At 44.1% G+C, this 22,018-nt stretch overlaps 1 protein-coding gene across 6 annotated transcripts in view; it reads right to left on the reverse strand.

Annotated features, from left to right (window-relative positions):
- The window catches only part of TMEM184B (transmembrane protein 184B), a 46,461-nt gene that overhangs the window by 14,615 nt on the left and 9,828 nt on the right, over positions 1-22,018 (reverse strand). For all 6 annotated transcript variants that reach the window (XM_077339525.1, XM_077339526.1, XM_077339524.1 and 3 more), the window contains exons 2-5: positions 13,248-13,493; positions 8,722-8,887; positions 2,665-2,755; positions 1,040-1,115 (exon numbers count right to left, since the gene is read on the reverse strand). In XM_077339525.1, the coding sequence (XP_077195640.1) occupies positions 1,040-1,115; positions 2,665-2,755; positions 8,722-8,887; positions 13,248-13,448 (534 nt within the window). In that variant the 5' untranslated portion in view covers positions 13,449-13,493. The remainder of the gene's footprint in view (positions 1-1,039; positions 1,116-2,664; positions 2,756-8,721; positions 8,888-13,247; positions 13,494-22,018) is intronic.

A 22,018-nucleotide genomic window follows, 5' to 3' on the forward strand; every position in this document is an offset into this window, starting at 1 on the left:
AAGCTTTGCCCATAAGGCTGGGAGTTCAATCCCAGCAGCCGGCTCAAGGTTGACTCAGCCTTCCATCCTTCCGAGGTCGGTAAAATGAGTACCCAGCTTGCTGGGGGGTAAACGGTCATGACTGGGGAAGGCACTGGCAAACCACCCCGTATTGAGTCTGCCATGAAAACGGTAGAGGGCGTCACCCCAAGGGTCAGACATGACTCGGTGCTTGCACAGGGGATACCTTTACCTTTACCATAGAGACAGTAAAGTGACTGGAAATTAAGCTGCCCTTATGCTTGACTTCTGGGTTGTATCCTATTGTGGTTTCTGTACTAACATTTTTCATAATTTTTTTAAAATGAAAAGGCACAGATTCTCTTTTTGCAGAGCATGGCTGTGGCTGAAAAGTAAAGCTCTAAGTTACATAAGCAGAGCAAGCGAGGCTGCGCTTCATAATTTCCTGTTTTATAGTTCAAAAATATTTCTTCAAGGCTAGATGGTTAAGTGCAACTCGATAGCTGCCCTCCATTTCTAGTGTTTTAAAATGGTAGTCACCTTTTCAGAGGGGAGAGCAATTAGTAGGATTTGATGATGCTACGGTGACATTTAACCCAGCATTTCTTGCTGACAAAGACAGCGGCTTCCTCTCAGGGAGACACGCTCACAGGGACAGAACTTTCATTGCCATGTTTATTGAATAAAATCTGGACTGAGCTTTCTTTCCTCTTCTGCTGGGTGTGGCTAGAGGTGTGAGACTAAAGGCTTTTTGACCTGTGGCCAGGTCCCTGCGGCCTTGAGAAAACCAAGCTGGCATATCAAAAACAGCCCAGAATACAATTTGCTGTACTGTTCATTTATTTGAAATGCATTTGTATTTTGGATCCTAACTAATGGGAAAGAGGGAGAGTAAAATTCTTAATGTAGAAAATATAAAAATACTCTTATCGCTGGTGCTGCCTTAAGAAGTCTCGACAGGCCCTTGTTTCAAGAGATCTCGTGAGGAGAATTATTGCTGCAGTCAGCTAGCTCACAGCTCAGATTCTCGGGCCAATACCTGTTTGCAGAATCTCAGGAATCCAATGGAGTATGTCTTCCCCCATAAACAACAAGTGCCGTACATACAGCTGGACCTAAAAGCAACACAGCAGGACAGCCTATCAGAGAAAGTTATGGTATTTTAGGTTGTAATAACAGTGCTATTATATTCCTTTTAGCTTTTGTGGAAAGGGGTTTTAAAATCCAGCTAGCAAGCTAATTAAAAAACAAAACAAAAGCAGGTATATGATTTAGAACTCCCCTTTTCCACCACAACTTCCTTTCTCCCATCATGGTCCAGGGCCATCTCCACTAATATTAATGGCAATGCTCGCTACTCACTTTAACAGAGCGGACGGCATTCTCCATTTGTACCAGAGATGTTGACCAGGGAAAAAAGGTTGGCCTATTTCTCATGTACCACAGAATACATAAACGGCAGGAATAACAATATCAGAGCCAAAAGGCAAAGAACAATACCAAAATGGCCTAAGTACAATTCACAAGCTATTAACATAATGGCCTGAACCACTTTGGTGCAATCAGCAGTGAGCACAAAACAGGGATCAAGCCATGCCTGCCTCACAGTTGGGTTTCCAATGACTCAGACGGATCAGGAGGGCAGGGCCTCAGCTCCTTGGCTGGGGCAAGAAAGGGACTCAGGGCTTATCTACAGCCCTAGCGGTAAGGCCAGTAGTTAGCGTAGCTTCAGAGACAGGCTTCCTCAGAGTGGCAGAAGTGGGTGGTGAGCTGGCAATGCTGTGGCTTCAAGCCCTGGCAGGCCAGAAATCAAAGCTGTGCCTCCACAGCCAAAGAGGGGTCTCATAGGGTCAGGCCAGGGAAAGACCAGGGCAAAGTTGGCCACAAAGGGACACAGATCATTTCCCTGGGATGGGAGGCAACACCTGGGATGGGCAGGTTCCTCATAAACCACCCAAACAGGGAGGAACTTGTAGGGACTGCTAGCAGGAACTGCTATTTAAGCTCCTCCAGCTCACAGCCAAGAAAGGCACAGTTGGGTTTACCCCTCTTTCCACAAAGCTAGCTATAGAGGGCAGAAGAAGAAGAAGAATTGGTTCTTATATGCCACTTTTCCCTACCTGAAGGAGTCTCAAAGCGGCTTACAGTCGCCTTCCCATTCCTCTCCCCACAACAGACACCCTGTGAGGTGGGTGAGGCTGAGAGAGCCCTGATATCACTGCCCGGTCAGAACAGTTTTATCAGTGCCCTGGTGAGCCCAAGGTCACCCAGCTGGCTGCATGTGGGGGAGTGCAGAATCGAACCTGGCATGCCAGATTAGAAGTCTACACTCCTAACCACTACACCAAACTGGCTCTCTATAAAGGGGAAGTCCAGATGGGAGGGACCAGAGAAAAGATTCAATTCCCTCTTATCCCAATTTGAGTCCTCTGCAGGAGTGGACGGTGAACTTCATATGCCCTCTGGTGGCCTCATCTCTGTGGAGGCAGATGTGGAACATTTTTGCCCAGCAATCTGCCAGCCACAGACTGTTGCATGGGCTTCTCCTTCCTATTACTAGCACTGGCCTACCTCCTCGCACTGTGATACATGCCTCCTTAAGCATGCACTAACACGAAAGAGGGACATATAGATACGTTATATAAGATAATGTTGCATACTCACTCGATAGGCTTCCCCCTGATCTCTGACATGATAGAACTCTCCCCACCAAGGTACTCATAGCAGAGGCTAAGGAAGTTGTAGATGACAAAGGCTGCAAAAACAGAACAAACCAGAAGAATCGATCAATAGCCTGACAGTATAACAACAGAAAGAAGTCTAAACTGCATGGAAGAGAACCTCTAGCTTATTCCAGGGCTAAACTAGACAAGTTGCTTATTTAAAAGAGTCATACCCTGCCTTTCAGCCAGAATGGAGCTTCCAAGCATTTATACAACTAAACAGTTCCCATTGGGAAGAGGGTGTTGGTGCTTGTATGTTTTCCCACTGTGCAAATAGCAACTCTCCATGAAGGGGAGGAATTTTGAGTTTAAGAAAATGTGGCAGGTGGGAGAATTCTTCTCCTTCCAAGCCATGGCCCTGATCCAAATCAGCCACAATTCATGGCTACTATTCCATTAAAAAAAAAAAACTCTGGCGAGCTATGCATGGATCTCCCATCTTTCAAATTGGTCCTCAGTTCCAAAAAAAACACACATACATATCAGCTTTCCAGTTGGTGGCCAGCGTCTTGTGAAGTCACTACGGACGAGTTACAGGCATGGTGCTGGGGAGCTTTCAAGGTGAAAAACACCCAACCTCTCTAGCCAAAGGCTATAAGAGGTTGCAGATAATAATGAACCAATTTCTTAACATAAAAAATATTCTAATTTCATTAAAGGACATTAGAAAAGAGTCTAGCAAGTCTGCAGGCAACTATCAGACAGACTTAAAGATGTTCCACTGAAACTCTACCAGAGCCATCCTAGAAACACTTTCTTGGAGTAAGCCCCACTTACTAGACCTCAGTAGGATTCTGAATAGACCTGCTTAGGCTATTTTCAGGACATGCTAGATTTTCCAGATTGCGATCTCACAGCATTTCTGGATATTTTCTTCTCTAAAAGAGACCAGAAAGGGTTGAAATTCTACACACTAAGCCATAAGTTCCACTCTACTAAGTACAACTTATTTCTCAGTGAACATACGCAGAATTAGTTTGTATGCAATTGATTTCCCATGAACCTTGTCTCACCAAACTTTTACCAAAACAGTTATGCAGTTTGAGCTTTGAGCCCTCTTCCATAACACATTCCAAGATTTGTTCAAAATTCTTCTGCATCTCAATTAAGATGCCATTTCCAGAAGCACAGTGCTCCCTAGTGTCATTCTTGGACACTGATAATGTACAACAGCAGACAGGGGAGTGCTCTTTGATAAAACACAAAATTTCCTTGTACATTTTCTGTTTGCTTTGAAAGTCTCTGATCCAGATACTTACCAAGCACCAAAGGGCTAGATGGGACCCTCTTCAGTATGACCCACTGGCTCTCTAGTCAGATTTGTTTTTAAAGGATGGATAACCTGGCACTTATAATTTTGTTCATCAAGCACATAGGAATTTATACATGCTCCTACACATCTAGAGGAGCCTCTTGTGGCGCAGAGTGGTAAGGCAGCCGTCTGAAAGCTTTGCCCATGAGGCTGGGAGTTCGATCCCAGCAGCCGGCTCAAGGTTGACTCAGCCTTCCATCCTTCCGAGGTCGGTAAAATGAGTACCCAGCTTGCTGGGGGGTAAACGGTAATGACTGGGGAAGGCACTGGCAAACCACCCCGTATTGAGTCTGCCATGAAAACGCTAGAGGGCGTCACCCCAAGGGTCAGACATGACTCGGTGCTTGCACAGGGGATACCTTTACACATCTAGAAAATCACAATTTCGCTGGGCTTCAACCACGGCCATACACTAGGCTAGTTGTGAGTGGGCAGGTTCCTAGGACTGTGGAATCAGGATTCAGAAATATCCAGAATTCACCCAACAATTTCATGTCCCTAACACAAATATATATTTGGAATAATTCCCAATACTCAAATCACGCTGTTTCTTATATAAAGCAAGTTGAGCGTGCCAGGGAAACAAAGGGGAAAAGCAAAATGGACTGTCTCAAACTGACCGGTTCGTTTCAAGGCTTTTGATTCAGGGGATCAGTTCAAGAACACCCCAAAACAGAATCTTCTGGTCCGTGCCCATCCCTGGTCTTGATGTTTGCTCAAATGCAATTCTTGCATTGACACCATAGCAGGCTTTCTTCAGTACTTATCATAGGATTTATATGGGGTCCCAGAAAATTAAATGCCTTTGTCTTATGAAGCTTTTATCATTGCAACAAACAGCTTGTTGACTTCAAATATCCACAAAGTAAGCTATATCTTTGGTAGGAGGGGAAAACATTGCTCCCCCCAGAAGGCCTCTTTTCCTGCCCTTTAAAATAAGAAGGGTTAATTGGAGCAGGAACTATCCTTTCCACACTCTTGGAAAAGATGAAATTAGAAGGGAAAAGAAGACAGATGTACTCTCACCATATTCAAGGAAGCACATTGATTATGGCAACAATATCATTGACATTTTCCCTGTGTAAGAAGACATTTAATTGCCAAAAAGGATTACTTCTTAAAACCTCTAAAAATATCACTAAACAGAATCCTATAGAAAGCTTGCATTTATAAAATGATTTATAAGGGGGGGAGGGAATGCATGCACGTGCTTGGTCTGAAGCACTTACTGATACTTTTTAGGATTAAAAACTGTATATTCTGTTAGCTTTTTCCAGGGTATTCTTCTCAAGGGGAAAAGCTCCCTTTTAACAAAGACGGATTCCCACCCTCTCCTGTTTCCTGCTTTTTCTGAGCTGTCCCAATACAGACAACATAGGAGGGGAGGGGCCAATCCCTCAGCATACATACAGCACATCAAGTGGGACAAACTTGCAAACTTTAGAATGTGGGCTGACCCTATGAGCAGATGTTGCGATGTTTGCAAAATCCCTAGGCGAGGCAGAGAGGATAATAGCTGTTGCTAGGAGATGAGTTTCATAAAACAGCAGGCTTCCTGCAGGGCCTTTGTATAAACACGGCACACACACAACAAGTGCAAGGAAAATGGGGATGAACAAAAACGGTCTCTGGATTGTGCATGCACACATGCGCATCTGCCATCTGGCATCAAGGCCCAATGCAGTCTCCAAGGCATGAAGAGCCCACTGACCCCTCAATCGGTTCGCGTTAGCCACGTGCTACCCCCCCAATACTATACATAGTGCTAGCACCATATAAAGAATGAAGTACAACTTTCTCCAAGAACATAATACATATAAGTTACTTGCTATAGCCACAATTCTTTGAAAGCCTTTTACTGAAGTCATACAGATAGAGCTGGGTCAGGAACCTTTAAAAGTTTTGTTCACTGGGGAGAAGTCAAGTTCCTATCTTAACTCATGGGACCTGTACCTACCATGTCAAGAGAATACTCTGCCTAAGAAGCTATTTGTTCTGCCCAGTTTTCAGTGCCTTTAATACCTTGCACAGCCAGTTAAAATTCAGTAAATTAACCCTCTTTTTTTCTGCTGGGAAAAGCTCTGACTGCTCAATTCCTGCCGGTCGTGTATATGTTAAAATCACAGGAAGTTTGTTGAGGATGGGGAGAAGAGTACAATCCTCACTTAACTCCTTCAGTCCCTGAAGATGCCTCATCTTACAAATTTACAAAAATTTATTCCAAAGAGAAAGAGCAGTGTTGTGTGGTCTGTAGCCTTCAAAGAATTATGGCTAGCAGAAATTAATCCCTTAGTTCTTTCTGATCTTTGTACAGTCTTCCAAATCAGAGATCAGAGAGCAGTTTCAAGCACGAAAGGTTTAAGGAAATCAGATGAATATGATTAGCAGCATAGCCAAGTAAAAAAAAAAACACACACAAACTTTGCAACTTGGAATGCTTGAGTGTACAAGTATACCACAAGCTTAATAATTTATTGTACGCAAGTAATGTGAATGTTGCTTGATACATGTGACACTGAGAACAATGCCTTTCCTTTACAAGTACAAAGAGTTAGTAGTTTAAGAAAATATCATGATCAACATTGGCAAGGCTCCCAAGAGTTATTACCAGCTTTGGGGTGAGGGGGGGGCACATGAAAGGTTTTTAAAGTAAGATTCCAACCTTCACAGTACAGGGTGCTTTTGTAAATATTGCTGCTCAACAAATAATAACAGAGGATGCCTAGACCAAAGATAGAACTTCTGCCCATATGTTATCATCTGATACCAAAAGTAAGATTTGCTGTTATTTATTTAAAATAATATCAGCAGAATAGTATAGTAGTCCATTGTACCTTAAATACTAGCAAAACTTGTTCCAGCATCAGCTTTTGCAAGTTAGTGCATGAAATGTACTGCAGCATATACCTACTAGGATCATGTTTTTACATTCAACAACAGAAAGAGTTGGCAGGAGAGATTTTATTAAAATATATTGATTTATTAGAAGATCCAATAAGAAGAGTAGTCAGTTCACTTAGTATGGGCAAGGCTACCTCCAACTGCTGGTAGGAAATTAGGATTAACAACATGCAGTGCTGGATACATGGATACAAGATGTTACAGAAATACTATTAAACAAAATAACATCCGTCAAGAGGTGGGATATGCAAGATTGTTATAAATCCTGTGATCATGTTGCCTCTAAGTGAACAAAAGGACAAAGTCGGTATTTGGTTCCCTGTACAATCTGGTTCATGAAACGGCGCCTTGATTGACTGGTTCTTGGTTGTAGAAGAGAAGCTGTTTTAGGTCAGAGGGCTCTCTGTAAGCAACTAAGTCCCTGCCACTCAAGGATTATGAGAGATGTGTAACTATCCAGGATACAATGCAGGTCATTACTGACACACTGGAACCGGTCTGAGTTGCAGGTGACAAGCTGTGTTCACAATGTTTTATTTCTTTGGACCTATTCTGAGTAGGCTCTTTATGGTTTTGTAGATCTGTTCTCAACTGGAGAGTTCCCTTTATTTATGGGATAAGATAAAAGTTATGGATTCCTTGGTTTTGGAACGCAAATCTAGTCATTGTCTCATCCAATACCAAAAGCAAGATTGGGTTGTCCTCTAAACCAGGGGTAGTCAACCTGTGATCCTCCAGATGTTCATGGACTGCAATTCCCATGAGCCCCTGCCAGCAAACGCTGGCATTCACTGGCAGGGGCTCATGGGAATTGTAGTCCATGAACTTCTGGAGGATCACAGGTTGACTACCCCTGCTCTAAACATCTTCAACAGTAAGCTGGAAGAAGTATAACTAGAAAACTTTAGGATGCTTTAGGACAGTGGTCCCCAACCTGCGGGCCGCGGCCCGGCACCGGGCCGCAAAGGCCATGGCGCCGGGCCGCGGCTCCCTCTCCCCGCCCCCCCGCAGTAAAAAACTTCCCAGGCCGCAAGCTTGCGGACCGGGAAGCTACTTACTGCGGGAGGGCGGGGAGAGGGAATCAGGGCCGGGCCGCGCCCGCTCGGCCTGATCCGCGGGTGCGGCCCGCGGGCGCAACCGGGCGCGGCTCGCGGGCGCGGCCCGATCCTCGGGCACGGCCCGATCCGTGGGCACGGCCCGCAGGCGCGGCCGGGTGCGGCCTGAAGCATGGGCGTGGCCCGCGCGGGCGCGGTCCCTGCGGGCGCGACCCAATGCTCTGCCGGTCCCCAGCCTAATATGACACTCTCCATGTTTTGAGAGAGACTTTTCACATCAGTTTTGTAGTATTCTGCTGCTTGAGCCAATTATAAGTTCTCTTTTCTATATGATAAACCAGTGTCCTGCCTCTTTGCAAATTCTTTAATTCTCATCTATCTCTGGTGCTGATGTAGATACTTATTTTATAGCAAATCTATTTCATCTGTACAACTTTCTCATACTATGGGAGAAATGCCTAGATTCCAATACAATTTTATCTTTATTCGTCTTCCCTTGGTCTTGCTACACTGAACAAGAGAAACTGCCAGCAACCCCACACATCACCCATTATTATAGCTTTCCCAGGATACCTGATCACTTTCCCATCCTATCCTATAAGCATATAAACAACCTTTAACTAGGACTTATCTGTAGAATACCCACAAAAGAGTTTCTTTCTCATATCTTCATGCTCACACAAAATACTCCCTTTATTCAGCTTTGTTTCCATGCCTTCCCAAACCTTACCTTCATAGCAGTCCCGCACAGTGCCGAAGTAAACATAGTACTGGTCATTGGTGAAGAAAAGCAGACTGAGCCACGAGTCAACAGCGTAAATGGGCACAATGAACAGGATCCGGACAATGTAGCGCTGCTCATTGGGGCAACTGTAACAGCGCAGGTGCATGTAGATCTGGACGAGAAAAAGATGGGCACCAGGATCAGCGACAGATCACAATGCAAAGCGAGTCCAAGTGAGGGAGGGAAAATTGAAAATGCAAGTCAGCCATCACATTAAAGCTATTCCTCACTCTCATAGTGATCTTAGAAACTCTCCATCTGTTCATGTGTAATAATGATTATATGTTGAATTGCTATTACAAAGCAAATAACTTTGCATTTTATGTGTGCATGTATACAAAATAGAGAGATTCAAGTGAATGTTTAATAGTTGCTTCCTTTGAGCAGCCAACACAGTATTCACAAAACTGTCCCACTTCACCCAGCATGTTTCAAGACCTCTGAAAGCTGATATCAAGGATGCATGACTCATGCAGACAAAAATGTGGTTGAGGTGGGGAGGGGGAAAACAGATAAAATCTGCCTCCTCTTCCATCACTGGCACAGGAACCATTTCACCGGGTTTCCCCTTCTCACTGTAGCCCCCGGGCAATGTGGCTGTATAGTTATATGGTTCTCAGAGCCTTCAGCATTAGCTTTTCAGGGGCTGCTGGGGAATGGACTGGAAGGAACGAGTCATAACCATAAGCACTTTCAACAAGTCCGTCTATTTTTATAAAACTGACCTGGAGATCCAAATGAAATCTGTGTCAGTTGAAAGGAAGGTATTTTAAAGTGCTTTATCATATTCAATCTCAAATTTCAAAGTGCTTTATCATATTCAATCTCCTTGTAATGTAGTAGAATTAGAACAAGGAAGTACAGGTTCAACCCACTCGGCCATGGAAGCTTCCTGGACGATCCTGGCCCATTTTCCCTTTCCTCTCTCAGCCTAAGCTACCCCAACAAGTTATTTTTGTAAGGATAAAATGGAGGAGAGAGCAATGTTGTAAGCAGCTTCAAGACCTCAATGAGGAGAAAACCAGGGCATATCTAAGCAAATAAAAATCAATAAATATTCACTTAGCCACCAAAAAATGAAAACAAACCCATTTCCTGTTTAAGACAATAAAGCTATTTAACACCATTCCTTAAACTCAAAGCAGACATGTAGATTGAATGAGTCAATACAACTATCAGAAAACCAGTTTTAAAACACACATGCGCAAAATTATTTTACTACACATGGCATAGAAATTCCCAATTCTGTATATTGATTGCCCCTTCCGTGAGCATATAATCCCATCAGTGCTCTTCAACACCAATGATTTCATTGACAATTTTGTAACTAAATTGAATTATATTTTAAGATTCCCCCCCCCCAAATACAGTAACTTATTTTTTATTACTGGTTAAAATCCTTATAAAGCTGATACAGGCTGAACTGAGAGTACATCAGAATGTCCATCATGAACTATGGTCAACTGTTGGACTGGAGCAACCTTGTCTAGTTAGTTAAAGCATAATATCCTCTAGTGTTTTGGGCTTTGCTATAATGCCATTGTATCCAGCCAGCCGTATGGGATACAGTGGAAAGATACTGAGCATTTCATTTCTGGTGACTCCCAGGCTTCACGGTTAACCAACCAATTAGCTATGTATGATTCATAAAAGTCAGGAAGGAAATGCCACAGCCAAAGTATGTTCAGGATATGCCTTAACCCAGCATCCCACTTTTGATCAGTCAATGTCGGCCATTACATAATAGGAACTATGGAACTGATATAATGATAGTCAAAGAAAAGTCCTGCTGGATCATATCACAACTACATCTAGTCCAACTCTCTTTCCCAACAGTGCTGGCACACTGCTGCTGGTCCTGGAAGGATCCTCCTGAACAGGATGAGCGAAGAAGCTGGAAGTCTACAGCAGAAGGGGGAGGGGATTGGCAAATATCACCAGCATGCTCCACCTATTGAAACTTGCCTGTTGATCTAAGCTGAAGCTATTCTAGGGAACATGCCCTGAAATAGAAACATTGATGAGATTTGTAATTGCTGTCTGAGTCAATGACAGGGAAGATGCTACTCTGACTCACAGAGGACTAATTCTTCTTTGAATCTCACTCTGCCAGATGTTTCAGCAACTAGCCAGCTTCTCTGACTGTCACTTATCTGTTCATTAAAACACAGGAGCTAAATTCAGGTAGATAAATTGTGGGGTTTGTATGTTACTCATCCCATGGGGTTACTAGCAGAATGCATTACAAAAGAGAACGATAAAATTGGCAGGTGTGAACCTGGTGCCTTCGCAGCCCTGCCTTGCACGACAAAAACTGGAGCAGGAGAACAGAGAAGAGAGGACAAAAAATGTCCTCTTCAGTACAGAGAGCAGCTAGGTTTGATGAAGTCATTTGTACAGAGAGTTCACTGTTAGGACAGACACCATGGGCAGAAATTTTAACTGCTCAATAGCAGCTGCCTTAAGAACCAGATGGAACTACGAAATGGAAAGATAAGACCCAAAGGTTATTATACCCCATGAATCAAGGCTCATCTTCCGCTTCAATTAATTAATTGTGCAGCATTATTCAGTCAGCCAACTGAATTAATGAGATATGTAGGTGGTTCACATGCCTCAGAAGATGAAGTACTGATCACTATTTAGGATTACTTAATACCAAGGGGTGAGCCAGGCATACCAGTTTGTCTCTCTATATTGACAACATGACTGAAGAGGGGGCAAGTTTGATCTCCCATAGCAGGGGTAGTCAAACTGCGGCCCTCCAGATGTCCATGGACAGCATTCACTTGCAGGGGCTCCTGGGAATTGTAGTCCATGGACATCTGGAGGGCCGCAGTTTGACTACCCCTGTCCCATAGCTTTGGCGTTTCTTTGCTTTTCCTTACACATTGGTTGCATGGACTCATCACTAAACTAAAGATCTGGGCACTATAAGTGTATGGTAAGCAGAAGAAACTGAGTTTGTAGGTAAACTTTCTGGCAGCTATAATCTTACACATAAGTAGGCACAGCCTACCATGCTCTGGGATTTTCAAGTATAGCTCTCTCACACATAATTTATCTTCTCCAGCAGGGTATAAGTGCCAAGTTCCTTTTGACAAGCTCACATTTATTTATTTATATTCATCTTTTCTCACTGAAACTCAAAGTGGATTATGAAATAATGCAATGGAAATAGTGAGACAAATACTGTGGGAAAACAGCCAAGTTGTCAATGAAAGTGCGTCCCATACGTATCACTCATTCACTGAATTTCAGGATTATACCTTAAGTAAAAAAAACCCCTTCCAATCCTGACACCTAGGGGTTTGTTCAAAGAGGCAGCCAAACCCATACGCTAATGATCAGCTAGGCATTATTTTGTTGTATGAAAATAGGGTACAGAAACTGCTCATACATGCTATAGACAATAACGTCACATAACAAGGATAGTCCTCTCAGCTGAAAGCAGGCTGCACTGTTCCTGATGCACCAACCATTTGTGGCAGTACATTCCATCAATATTATACAATCCAAGGATGTAACAGGGCAAAGCGGGGCAGGCTCAGTGAGTCTGACATGGCACAACCTGCCTAAACAATTTCTCTTCTGAGGGTTTCACTTAGACCGTTTATGCACTGGAGGATTCATGCTGAGCTGCAAGCTGGAGTTTTAGTTGTAGCGGGTTGCCCCACCTCTTCCTGCACCCACACGGGGGAGCATTTGGCCTGGTGCACATCATCTGCCCCTGATTTGTGCTCCTGCACAGGAGCTGGGGCAGTGAAGTTCCCAGTGCATAAACGGTCTTAGGCAGTACTTTAACTTAGCCCAAGTCATTTCAGAAACAAGAAGGTTGTGGTGTTAAGCTTTAAGGCCCTTCGTGGTCTGAGACCCACACATACCTAAGGGACTGCCTATCGCCTTATGCTGCCACAGGATGTTCTGCTCTGTGGTTGCTAATCTCCTGGTGGTTCCTGGCCCCAGGGAAGTTTGCCTGGCCTTGACCAGAGCCAGGGCCTTTTTGGTCCTGGTCACGGCCTGGTGGAATGAGCTCTCAGTAGAGCTGAGGGCCCTGAAGAAGCTTTTGCAGATCCGCAGGGTCTGCAAAACGGAGCTCTTTCGCCAGAGCATGAGTGATTGGGGGGCCCCTCCCATGCATATATACACTCTATTGAGGGGGGTTTTAGTTGCTTTAGTTTTTACTGCAGTATTTTAATCATCTGATTGTAACCCACTGCAAGATGATCTTGAGAGCAGTGAGATATAAATCAATCAATCAATAACAACAGCTTCATGCCCCCCTAGCTGAGATTCAGGATTAAGCTTTTGAGAAGTCATCCTCCGGGAACAAAGCAAAACCAGCAAGAACAAGAACACAGCATTATTCCAGCACCCGAGTACTTAGCTGAAGAAGGCTCACCCCAGACCATTTGGGAAGGTATGTTTACAGATGGCGTTTTTAAAAAAAGGATTTTATTCATGTATTTTACCTGATGGCAGGTGATAAGCAAAGCAGTCCACACAAAGAAACCTGAGATGGCTTGAGCAGCTGTTGTCATTAGGAATATTGGTTGTTCCACTGCAGTGGGCCTGCCGTCCTCAGGCATCCCAGATAAATTGGAAGCTGCGGCGAGGGTGCTGATCGTGGAGCCCAGTTCAGGCACCGACATGACTCCGGTCATTACCATCATCTTGCCTGTGGATGCGGTCACTTATGAGCTGCGGGTCCTTCAAGCCTGAAGGGAAAGCATGAAAAAGTATCAATACAAAGAATCACAATTAATAGTAATAAGTTAATAGCAACAGCCTACTGAATCGATTCACGTTTCTCATGGAGGACCCAGAAGGGTTTACAGGCATTTTTCAGACCACAAGATGTCATCTGTGTACCTGTGAATTATACCTCAACTTTAGGTAGATGGCGCTTTTGTCCGTCTCCCATAATACTAGAACTCAGAGGCACCTAATTAAATCGGTAGATGATAGGTGAGGGACAGACAAGAGGAAGATGACACAAGCAGCAATACCAGTCTGTTGTCTGTGGTCCAACTGAAGACTAGCTTATAAAGACTAGCTTATAAAGGTTCACTGAAGAGAGCACACTGATCAATATATCCCTCAGGTATCAAGTCAATAATTTCAGTCTGGTACCTTTCACTTTGGATTTAGAAGTATCTATTGTGGAAAGGGCCTGCAGGCCCTATTTCACTCTGCCCAGTTCAAGATTTCTCCTACCACTTGGGGAGGCTTCTCTCTTTCTCTCTCATCACCACCACTTCACCTGTGTTCAGAAATGCCCACTGAGAGGATCAGGAGTCCCAGCTTCCCTTCCCAGACCTGAGGCCTTGCCTCTGTGTCTCTCATGCCCAACAAGGGAGGGTTATAAATAAAATATTATTATTTTACTGCTGAGTGCGTACCTGGAGAAATAACTGCCTGCCAACTACCAGCCTCCTCCCCCTCACTGGAGCTCCCCTTTACAGTAGCATATCCAAGTTGGAAGAGGTCTATGTGGTACAGAGAACCACTACAAGTATCCAAAGTTATAAAGTATTCATTTAAAAGGAAATGTACATAAGCATACTTTTAGCACAGCACCAGACTGAGCAAGGCATTTTAATACAAATCCTTCTGTTCCTCTCACTGTACTTGCCATATCAGATGTTAAAATAGAGGACAAGATCCTTTAGCTTTCTACCAAGTTTCCATTACATTAAAGTTTTCTCCAGCACCCCAGGACCATTTCCACACGGGGAATTCGGCCCAGACCAGTGCTTGTCCAGTTGTGGGGCTAATGCCTGCTTCCAGACAACGTTGGCACCAGGCCGGGGCTGTCCCAGGCCTCACCTGACTCAAGACCTTATCTGACCCCACAGCAAGGGAATGCAGACTGCCATGGGTGCCAACACCCAGGGGCCTATGCTGGGCTGGAGCTACCCAGAATGGAAGAGTCTGGCCATCCAAGTTTGGCTCCTCCCCCAATACAGCACCCTGGAAGAGACAAAAAATGCCTCAGGTGGTTCTGTGGTGCTGTTCAGTGCCATGGAGTCGCCTGGGGTGTTGTTTTTTTTAATAAAAAGGAATGCCCCTGATGACAGAGCTGTATGATGGAACCCTGCCGCCCCAGCTGCCTCATCTGTAGGCACATATCCAGGGTGGACCAGGTCCGGCAGGGAAAATACTCCTCCATATGGACTCGGGAAGAGGTGGGACAACTTGCTCTGGCTGAAACACCCAGCAGCAGCCCAGTGCAGCACCACCGGTGCAGAAAAGATCTAGGTGAGCACACTGTCAAAATTGTTACATGCCGCAGACCTCAGGTAAGAGTTCTGTCCCCCTAATGGACTCCACAACAAAAGAAGGCCTCCCTCCTGACTTATATCAATTTCCCCACCCACTGACCAGCTGGGTCACAGAAGCACTTCCTAGAAATCTCCAGAAATTCCTTCCTAGAGATTATCCCTGGCAACTGTCTAGTCTAAAGCCCTTCAAACCACTGTTTCCTGTTTGAATGAAGGGGGAGAGCTTGACTATTCCACTGCCTTTAGACAGATTCATGTGGATTTATAAGAAGGTGAGTTAAAGCATGTCTGGAGAGCTACTGACTGACTTCCACCTCCTGTCTGGTTTCAGCTCGAGTGGGGAGAAACCTGTTAAAACGCTCACTGTATCCACCATAGATTTCTGTAAGACATCTGAACTCTAGTAAAGCCATTCAGTATTATGGACCTTTGACTATATTACAGGGCAACTGAAGGTTCACATGGCCCTTTATGGGATATGTGCATTTAGGAAGCACATATAAGTACAGTATGTCCCATTTTTCAGGAATACTGACTCTCAAGTTTCTTATCTGGGTCTGAGCATTCTGATGGAATCAAGAACAAAGTACAACAGGAAAGAGAAAAAAATACTCCAAATGTTTAAGATTTAAATATTCAGCATTAGTAATATGTACTGCTACAGATTTAAAATGCCAAGTAAGTTATAACAATTATTATACAGAATAACTATTAAAAAAACCCGGGACTCTGAATATTTCTTTATACAGTATCTAAACACTATATGTGATTACTGTATCTTGCTTTCCTCCTGCCTTGTAAGAGAGCAAATAAGGTAAAACACCGAGAAGGAAATAGCTGGACTCCTTTCAAAACGGATCTTTTTTATTGCTATGGATGAAATAGCAGCCACTGCTCACGTTATATAACAATTCCTATTTGAGCTATTTCCTTTTTAAACAACTTTCATTATTGAAATATCAACTCTTTGGAGCAAATTCTTCCATAAATAGTTGTTGCTTTTTGGTGAAGTTATTTAAAAGCATTAGGGAAAAACAACACAAAAAAGAAAATAAGAAACAAGTTATCCTTAATACGAGCCAGGATCCCAGTTATATTGTGCATAGCTTTCTCCTGAGCGCCTTTAAATCTAACTAAGTAGTTCCCAACGTTTTCGGTATGGTGACCCATCCACAGCTGACCCAAGGTTTTTAACACCCTAGGCAAACTATGACCTTGGCACCCATCCATTCTTCGTTACACCATTTAATGTCCCCCTAAGATTCTATGAAAGCCACTCTAGTAACCACTGGAACACATTTTACTTAATTAATATGCATACACCGTGAAGAAAAAATACAAACTAATGCATGACATAGAAGATACTGTTTCCAGAGTCAGATCTCGATTTTCAGCTACCCACACACAATTACAAATAGCCAGCCTAGACGGGGATGTATACATGTAGCTATCCTGCCAACTCAATAGGGCCCAAATGTACATCCCAGTGCAACTGGCGGTATGCATCTGTATTTGCAGTATACAAAGCATCCTCGCTGAATTGAGGAAAGCAACTCTACAAATAAAACAGGTTCTGTTCCGGAATAAACATACAAAGGGACCAGCAGCAAGAGACTCAGCTTAGCAGGAAATGCCAAGTTCAAATCTTACTTCTACCACTATCTCAAGGAGTGGGTCTTGTCTCTCATCCTGACCCCCATTTGGAATATGGAGATAATAACACTCACAGGGCTAATGGGAGAATTATTGTGGTAATGAACAGGAAGCCGTCTGACCACCCAAGAGTGCTGCCTAAATGGAAAATATTATTAGCCAGGAACAAAGCTATAAACTTCGCCATCTTAAACACCCTGTTCTTAATTTCTTGCAAGCCAGCCAAGACTTGAAAGGAATGGAAGACAACAGAAACAAGAAGATGGGGAAGAGGGAGGAAAGAGAGAAAAGTGAAGTACTTGAAATGGCAGGTGTGTAAATTAGATGAGGCGAAAGACAGCACATGAGACACATACTGCCCTCTGGTGAATGCAGGTTGAATACTGCTGCATGACATCTCTATTATTCACAAATACTCATTTTCCCTCTACTTTGTCAAAACACACGCTGTATTTTTCAAGTAACGTTTTCCACTCTGTGTTTTACAGCAACCAATGAATCAATTTATGTGATAAACGATAGATTTTACTTTGACAAGAGATGTCCAGTGGTAGAACAACTTATTCTTGAAAACTGGGTTCCTTATTATTTTTCCAGATTACTAGCAAATCTGGATATGCAACTCCCTGTTGATGAATAGTAGCTCCTTCCAACATGAAAAAAGGAAGGTTTGCAATAGAATATCAACAGAAAAAGAAGGAACCTTTCCAAGGCAATATTCTTGTAATTATATATTCAATTCTAATACATTTATATTATTACAATACTAGAATTTAAGCCCATTTTATAATGAAATAAAATGGGCGATAGCCCCCGTCCCCGGGGAAGCCTTTGCAGGGCGAAGGCTTCCTGGGGACTGGCACGGCGCGGCCACCCTCCCACGACCTGGGGCGTTCTCCTGGCCACGGGAACAGCCTCGCCATGTCACAGAGGCGGCGTGGCTGTTCCCAGGGCCGGGAGAAGGCAGGCAGCCACACACACCCCCAGCAGCGACCCGGGGCCTTCTCCCAGCCCCAGGAGCAGCCTCGCCGCGTCTGTGATGCGGCGAGGCTGTTCCCAGGGCCAGGAGACAGCCACCGCCCACCCACTCACCGACCCGGCAGCGACCTGGGGACTTCTTCCTGGGGCTGGAAAAAGCCCCCGCCTACTGCCCCCCCCAGTGGTAATGGACCCGGGGCAGGAAAGGAGCAGGGACGCTGCATCTTTGATGCAGCCTCCCTGCTCCTTTCCCCAGGTGGAAAAGAATCCGGCCGAAGGACTTACCGTGCAGGCTGGCTGCTTTGTCTGTGCGGTGAGTCGCCGGCCGGGCTAGGTGAGGCCGGTCCAAGCAGCCAATGGGGAGTGGCTTGGCCTTGGATGGACCCTCGGAGGACCCAATCAGGAGCCACGAATGGGCCCTCCAAGTTTTTATCCCAGACAGGGCCCGCCCTAACTCCTCCCAAGTAGCCCTTACTGCTTTATTTAAAGATGTATTCTTGCCATCATTTATTCATTTTCTTCATAAATTCAAGGACCCCTAATGTACTACAATGTGTAAGCATGCCTTTGAAAACAGACTGAAAACTTCAGTTGTTGCCAGGGTGTAGGATCACATAGAACAGGGACAAGTAACTTCATAGGTCTTATATGTGGCCCCACAAAAGTTTTCTATCAACTCCAGCACAGTCCCTGATTCTAAACACTATCTCCTCCCTCCCAACACACAAGTTATTCACCTCAGTCACCTTCCTTTCCCCTAATTTTCAGGCATGCAAAAGTCTCTTTACTCAGTTCTTCCCTTGTTATGCAACCTCAGCTGCTCACTCACAGTGAAGGAACAAGAAGACACTGGGAATTAACAGCAAACAGCTGAAATGCCTAAAGGAAGCTTTCTAACAAGGCTTCTGGATGCTATCCACAGAGGAATAATTGAAGTTCTTCGTCTGTTCCTTGGAATCCAAGTGGGAGTCAGTCACTGGTCAAGCACCGCTGTTGGCCTTCTAGTCTGTGCTCTGGGGGGAAAACCCAGCAGTGCAGTTTTTAACATCTTGTTGGTTCTTTTTTAAGAGCCTCTTTTTTTTTAAGAGCTTCTTGTGGCGCAAAGTGGTAAGGCAGCAGGCATGCAGTCTGAAGCGCTGCCCATGAGGCTGGGAGTTCAATCCCAGCAGCCGGCTCAGGGTTGACTCAGCCTTCCCTTCTTCCGAGGTCGGTGAAATGAGTACCCAGCTTGCTGGGGGGGTAAACGGTAATGACTGGGGAAGGCACTGGCAAGCCACCCCGTATTGAGTCTGCCATAAAAACGCTGGAGGGCATCACCCCAAGGGTCAGACATGACTCGGTGCTTGCACAGGGGATACCATTACCTTTGTTTCTTTCTATGGTCTGACAACTGTTTTAGGAAGACCAATTTAGCCTGCTAATTGTTTTATGCACAGGATTATTAATGTCTGTTGTTTTTATGATTTTATTGTATATTTTTGTATTGTGGGCTATCTTGGACAGGTCTCTAGACAGGCCCTTACAAATTTTCTAAACAAACTCACACACAATTTACAGTTGTTTCCTGAACGTACATGACATCTTGCATCACAATTTCCATCTTGGGAAGCAGATACTGCATTGTATTTATTGTATCCTTATTCTTCTGAAAAAGAATATGAGTGTCCAGCTGGAGCCAAAAATTGTGTCCTAAATATATCTACCAGACTTAATTTGGATCTCATTGTTTAAAACTACCAAGTTACAAGCAGGGGAAACATTATAAACGCAGTAATGTTCAAATTAAACCCAACAATTCATTTGCTCAGTTAATTAGCCAATGACCAAGAAAATGCACCCTATGTTCATGCAAGATTCAAGTGGGTAGCCGCGTTGGTCTGAATTAACAGAACAAATTTAGAGCCCAGTGGCACCTTTAAGACCAACATATTTTTATTCAAGGTATGAGCTTGTGTGTGCATGCACAAGGTACAATACGATGAAAAAGACAGTGCAAGTACACTATCCGCATACTTCTACACTCAGTTCGAGAGGTTGCTTCTGACCTCATCCTTCATGGGTTGGCCTTGCATTCCCACTTCCTGCCACTGGCTTGTAGAGGACCTTGTTCATGCCTTGTTCAACAGAGGAAGGCAAGGCCGGACTTCCTCCATCCTAGCACTTCAAAACGTTCTTCCCTCCAAAGCCTGTCTTATTTATTTTCTCCCCTGTTGGGGACCCAAAGCAGCTTCACATTGTCTTTTTTTTTAGACACATGTGAATGATGTATTTATTTAAAAAGGCATTTTGTGGTGCACAATCAAGGTCATTCTGTTTGGGCTTTTCAAAGAGTGCTTTATAAACTGTTTTTTGTGCAATATTTTAAAGGTTATTTTATTAGCCAATGGAAAGCAGGATACATTTCAAAAATGCAGCTTTATAAAAGGACAGTTACCCTGGAGACAAGAAATGATCTGCAGCATCTCATGGGCAAAATATTAGGAAAGAAACCCCTGACAGCACTTTTTTGATTTCATATTTCCATGGAACTGCATTTGTGGAGGCTGAAGTCTCTGGCAGCTGCAAAACTCTATGCTTCTCACATTTTTCTTATAACCAGTTTACAACCAAGCTTCCTAAAAGGTGGTACACAAAGATACACAAAGCTGCAAAACAACTACATATAGTTCTATGGAAAAAAATCACAATGCAATGTGAAAGTGCAGAATCATGAAGAAGGAAGTTTCATTATGGATACTATGACACAGCAATACATGCAATAAACCCAAATGGCAACTTTGTTCCTTTAACACAATCCCCAGACCTAATCACTTGCTCATATTCCAATCCTATATGTGCCAAAAAATAAATGTGCATAAATTGACATTACAAATAACAATATGAAACCAGCAGAATACTTTAGTCTTCCCGGACATTTGATTGCTGACCTATGAGTGGCAATTCTCCCACAGCAAAGATGCAAGGGGAAATTGACAATGTGAGATTGCTGAACTAGAATTCATTAAAAAGTCCAGGACAAGACAGGAGGAGAGACATCAGCAAGAAAAGGAATTTACCTATGACAAAAAGAACAACTAACTATGAAAAAAGGACACTACTCAATTCTCTACAGTAGCTGCCTATACTAGAGCTTATATATAGCATGTATTTAAAGAACCGCTTGAACAATAAGAGGACCCTTGTATGCTCTCCAGCTGCATTCGGATTACAAGCAGTAAACAAATCTGGAATACAGCAGAGTGCGTTTTTGAAAGTTTTGTCAGTGCCCAAATTCCTGGTTGCAGGTACAGCCGTAAGCTGCACTCAGCCCCCCCTCGTTTGGGCAGGGGAGCCGCACTTCCTGATCCTTCCTCTTCCTACCCAGCCACAAGACCTCCATCTTGGAGGGGTTAAGTTTCAGACCACTCTGCCTGAGCCATTCAGACACTGCTTCCAAATAACTGGCAAATGTTTCTGGAGAGGAGTCTGGCCAGCCAGCCATCAGGAGATAGAACTGGGTGTCATCAGCATCCTGATGGCAACCCAGCCCGAAGCCCCGGACCAGCTGTGTCAGAGGGAGCATATAGTTTAAAAGCGTGAGGGAGAGAATTGTGCCCACATATGAATTGCTGATCAATATTTGAAGTGCTGAAGAGCTAGGAAGATGGTTTTGAGTTCTAGCAGATTTACTGGGAGCTCACTCTCCAACTTGGGCCATAAGTCCAGGCTGGAAGTAGTGCCCAGGATCACACCCCAGCACAGCATAATGGTGTCAATGAAAATCCGATGCTCCCATCAGATGGGGAGTGGCTGGGGAAAGGTTGTCTGTCTTCATCCAACATGGCAGGCCTTGTTTGACCTGCAATGTAAACCTTGACAGAGACATCTAGGGGATTTCCACACCCGTTAAATGTAGCGTCATGCCAGTTGAATGTAGGCATTATATTCTGGCCCCTTCACATGACATCGCCCACATCCAGTGTCTGCCGAGCTGACAGCTCACAACATCCTCCATTTTAAAGTGCTTCTTTGGGAATTGCATAAAGTTGATTCACCACTCTAAAAAGTGCTAGCGAGCAGAGAGAAACCTGCAGGCAATCAGCAGAAAGAGGGTATGGAGGTTCAAAGAGGGTATGGAGGTTCAAACATGTTAGAGTTGTTTGTATCGCCCCTGCCTCCCTCTCCTGGGAACAGGAATTTCTTTTTAAAAATGGTGACGTGCCTGGAGCAATGAGTAGGCAGACATGTGCGTAGGCAATGCCAGAAATAAAAGACCTTGGAGACAGACGTGGCAGGGGGAGAGAAGGTAGCGGGGGGTCCCCGAACGGTAAATAAATAAAAATAAAAAT

This window comes from Paroedura picta, chromosome 5 (assembly GCF_049243985.1).
Source record: "Paroedura picta isolate Pp20150507F chromosome 5, Ppicta_v3.0, whole genome shotgun sequence".
NCBI lineage: Eukaryota > Metazoa > Chordata > Lepidosauria > Squamata > Gekkonidae > Paroedura > Paroedura picta.